At 35.5% G+C, this 4,534-nt stretch overlaps 1 protein-coding gene across 1 annotated transcript in view; it reads right to left on the bottom strand.

The window, feature by feature from the left end:
- Nucleotides 1-4,534, bottom strand: part of LOC103134219 (histone-lysine N-methyltransferase SETD1A-like) — a 13,278-nt gene that overhangs the window by 5,741 nt on the left and 3,003 nt on the right. The window contains exons 5-9 of the mRNA XM_016668603.1: nucleotides 4,406-4,459; nucleotides 3,858-3,949; nucleotides 1,256-1,340; nucleotides 676-705; nucleotides 136-288 (exon numbers count right to left, since the gene is read on the bottom strand). Of these exons, the coding sequence (XP_016524089.1) occupies nucleotides 136-288; nucleotides 676-705; nucleotides 1,256-1,340; nucleotides 3,858-3,949; nucleotides 4,406-4,448 (403 nt within the window). The 5' untranslated portion in view covers nucleotides 4,449-4,459. The remainder of the gene's footprint in view (nucleotides 1-135; nucleotides 289-675; nucleotides 706-1,255; nucleotides 1,341-3,857; nucleotides 3,950-4,405; nucleotides 4,460-4,534) is intronic.

Genomic DNA, 4,534 nt, shown 5'->3' with positions numbered 1-4,534 from the left:
GTGGAACATCAAGTTTTATGTGCCTCACTTTTGATGCTCTCCTCCTGTAAAATTTACATGTATACTATAGATCAATGGTATAAAATTCAAAGTGTCCTGTGTTTAAAATTACATTGTTAGGTCATTCATACTCACTCTGATTTTCTGGCACTTCATCTGGACTCCCAGAATCTGAGGGATCATTTGAAACTGGTCTCTTATCTTCCGGGTTTGTATTTTCAGTCGCTTTTTTGTAGCCATTATTGCCATTCAGCGCACCAGTTAAAGCATCCTTAGTTTCCTCAGCTTCTACAGGATTATTCTCCAAAACATCTGGAGGTTTCTCTTCATCCCCTGATTTTTCATCATCTGAACAAGGATGATTAAGATTGGGTGACACCACAGGAGGAGATGAAAATCCACTACCTTCAGGTTTTTCACTTAAACCTATAAAAGAGACAGAAATGCTGTAAGCAAAACTAATTCTTCCAAGGCAAGCAAAGGTTGATTCTTGCCACTCTTCCACAAACAATATTAACTCTTGAAAAAGACAAAATGATCAAAATTGTGAGATTAGAAGAAGTAAAGTGGATGCTAAAATAAAATAAAAAAATCAGCTCATTATTCAGCAAGTGACACTGCTTCATATCTTGCTAGATCTGCTTTTTGAAAAAGCATCCTTAGTTTCCTCAGCATCTACAGGATTATCCTCTTTATTCAAAATGTCTGGAAGTTAAACAATCAGACAGTAAGGGACTGCTTAAGTTTTATTTTTGTTTTGGATAAGACTATCCAAAAAAGCTATTTTAGTAAGCATAGCGCCAGTTCAATAGATTTTTAATCCAGCAGAAGTAAAGAGTAACCACCCAAGAAATCACTTGAGATTTTTTGAAACAATGAAATGTGACAAACATACAAGAGATAGGAAATTGGGTAAGGAGCAAATGTTTTTTTCACACCACTGTAAATTTGTCTAGGCTTTAATTGTTTTTCAGCAACCTGGGTGTCCATGCAAACTTCATAGGGGTTGGAGGAGTTGGTGAGGTGATAACATCTCTTTTGTTCAAACAAATGGAGCGAGTCACTTTAAAAACAAAAATTTAGAAAATAGTGGAAAATACTTCTACGATAATACAATAGTTCTTATGGTGACATGAGAACGTAGCAAATATCAGCTCTGTGTGAAGTGTTTTTGTGTCTAAAAATACTTTTAAACATGTTCATGGTGGGTAGTAGCAGTAGGGGAAAATGCTATATTTAATCCATGTGTACTCACTATGTTCAGATGACGAAGCTGTTAGTTCAGGATTCATAGCCTCAGAATCTGAAGGGTTGTTCTCCAAGACTTCTTCCTCCACAACCTTTCTGGGCTCAGNGTTAATTAGCTTATTTGTACTCAGTCTGATCATTTGACACCTCATCTGGATTTCCAGAATCAGCAGGGTCGTCTAAACCTTGCTTCTTGATAACTTTCAGGTTTGTATTTTCAGTCGCTTTTTGTACTGGAGAGAAATTTCGAACAATATTTGATTTATTACCAGACATTGTAATGTCTGGCTTTTATTAGAAAAGTCTTTTACATGTTTTTTTTTTGTTTTTTTTTCCCAAAATTGTCCCACATTTATCTCCATCCATCTGTCATGAGCTCTAGTAAGCATATCTGTCCTGCTGAAGAAATGCATCCCCCAATGATGCTGCCAGCACCATGTTTCACTGTGAGTCTTCAAGGTGATGCAAAGGTGCTAGTGTTCCCCCCACAAATAATTTTCACACTTAGGCCATTGAGTTTAATTTTGGTCTCATCTAACCAGACACCTTCTTTTAAATGTTTGATGCACTTCTTTATCATTTGTGGCCATCTTCAAACATGACTTTGGTGGACGTCTAACCATGAAGGACTGATTACAGGAGATTGATGAGTGAACTCTTAATCCTGCAATGTGCTGCATAGTTTATAGAAACTGAAGCTGTTCAGTTTCTATTAAAAACTGAATAAGAGTCACATGACATGACCCCTAGATTAAGACAACACTCATTCTCTTTGCAGAATCGGTGCATAAGGAGAGGATGTCCTTATGCACCTCATAGTTTTGACTCACTATATACCCCGATTACTCAGTGAAAGTCCTGCTAGCTCTACTTTATATTTCTCCAAAATCCTACCCCTAACCTGTCTGGTGTGTTCTTTAGTATTAATGCTGCTTTTTTACTAATAAATCCCTGAGGTCTTCATAGAATGATGGTATTTGTACTAAGATTAAATTAATTAGTATTTTAAGAGAATTAGTTGTAATGACTGTTATTCAAGAGCATTAGAAAGGACTGAACCCCCCCAAAAAGGCCAAACATGTCCTTTCACAAGCTTCTTCTTTCCTTAAGCCAATGTATAACTAATTTCTTTGTCCAATTGAAAATCCAGACCAGTAAGTTACTGGCTGATACCTTTAGAAGTTGCTTCAGTATTTCCACATAAATGTCATAATATTTGTTCCTTGGCAACATCAAGGGATCAAAAGGGAAAATGCATAAGCCCCAGTTCTTACTTTTCAGATGTTCTCAAACTAAAGTTGCATGTGAACACAAGTGTGATATTCAATACATAAAAAAAAAAAACTGAGTGGAAAAGTGAGCTGTAAACATTACGGTTACTTGCAGAGGCAAGTTGGGATTTGTCTTAACATGAACATTTGGCTTTTGTCGAACTGCGTAAAATGACTATGCCACAAGAAGCACAGCTTGCTTTAGATACAAGAAAACATGTACAACCGTTTGAATAAAATTAAACTCCATTATTGTAATCAAACTGGTCAAACGTGAAGTTTCAGGTGCTTTTCCTTCTTTTTTTACTTGACAGAATGTGCTTGTCAGAGACTCACTAGTGCAAATGGGTGTGACATGCTGTCACACATATGAAAGCAAAAACAGTGACTGCTTGTTTTGGAAAAAATAGCTCTACAGCAGTGTGAAGAACTGTTTTCCACTCTCTGATTACCTATGTTTTTGCATGTTTGTCGCACTTAGGCGCTTCAGAACATCAAACCAATTTAAATATTAGTCAAGAAAAATACAAGTAAACACAAAATGAAGTTTTTAAATGAAGGTTAGAAGAAGAAAACGAGCCTTCATGGCCCTGTGTGAAAAAGTAACTGCTCCCCTCCAATAGCAGACTTTGGAAAGGAGCCATTTTGGGGCCCAAGGCAAATCTTTGTAAAGGGGCCCTCTCCCACGTCTGCCGTCATTTACCAGGAGGCCCAAAGGCTGAAAGATCCTGAAGGGCTGTCACAATGTCTTAGGGGCAGAGTGCCTGCAGCTGTGGTAAGATTTATATATTTATTTTTAATTTTTTTTGTTAAAAAAAAAAAAAAGATCAAGAAAGCAATCATTCATACAGGACGAGAATATCCAAAAAACCTATTTCAGTAAGCATATCACCGGGTCAATAGATTTTTAATCCAGCAGAAGTAAAGAGTAACCATCCAAGAAATTACTTGAGATTTTTTGAAACAATGAAATGTGACAAACATACAAGAGATAGGAAATTGGGAAAGGAGCAAATGCTTTTTTCACACCACTGTAAATTTGTCTAGACTTTAATTGTTTTTCAGCAAACTGGGTGTCCATGCAAACTTCATAGGGGTTGGAGGAGTTGGTGAGGGGATAACAGCTCTTTTGTTCAAACAAATGGAGCGAGTCACTTTAAAAACAAATTGTAGAAAATAGTGGAAAATACTTCTATGATAATGCAATAGTTCTTATGGTGAAATGAGAACGTAGCAAATATCAGCTCTGTGTGAAGTGTTTTTAGTGTCTAAAAATACTTTTAAACATGTCCATGGCGGGTAGTAGCAGTAGGAAGTACTGTGTACTTCCTCCACAACCATTCTGGGCTCAGCTTCATTAGCTTTTGCATTCTCCTTCTCAAAGAACTTGCAAAGTTGTTTAACCGGAAAATCGTATGGCTTCTCTGAATCTAAACCACAAAATAATATAAAATAAAGCGCAGTGTAATACTGAATCCACATGTGTAGTGAGAAGAATTCAAACCATTCAGTCAGTCTAAAAAAATTCTGTCTTGTAAAATATAAGTAAGAGATAAGAAACACAATGCAGCTATTCATTCAATAACATTTGAAGATAAAAAAGGTTTTCTCCATACAAATTTAGGAACACAGTTTTTTTTTTTTTTTTACATTTTCAGTTCTCAATGAGTTTGTAAATTATTGAAAAATAAAACCTTGAAAACTAAATACAATCAAATAATTTGTAGACCAGAAATAACTGCTCATACAGTTGTCAAAATTAGATTAAAAATCTAAAATATGCTTTCTTTAATAGCTAAATTAGTAAAAACAATTTAAAAAAAAAGAAATTAAGGTCTTCAAATGTTAAAAAACATTTTTACTATAAACTCAGCAAAACAGATTACCTGAGGATGAACGTCGGCAAATGCTTTTCCTCAGCTCCTTCATATGAGCCTCATCTGTAAAAAGTTAATTGCTATCAGCAAAATCATTGCACAAAGAAAATATGTATTTTATTATATGCACATACAATG

The sequence above is a fragment of the Poecilia formosa genome, unplaced genomic scaffold, assembly GCF_000485575.1.
Source record: "Poecilia formosa unplaced genomic scaffold, Poecilia_formosa-5.1.2 Scaffold16, whole genome shotgun sequence".
NCBI lineage: Eukaryota > Metazoa > Chordata > Actinopteri > Cyprinodontiformes > Poeciliidae > Poecilia > Poecilia formosa.
Note: the sequence above shows the minus strand (reverse complement) of the source record. Positions and strands in the feature narration are given on the sequence as shown.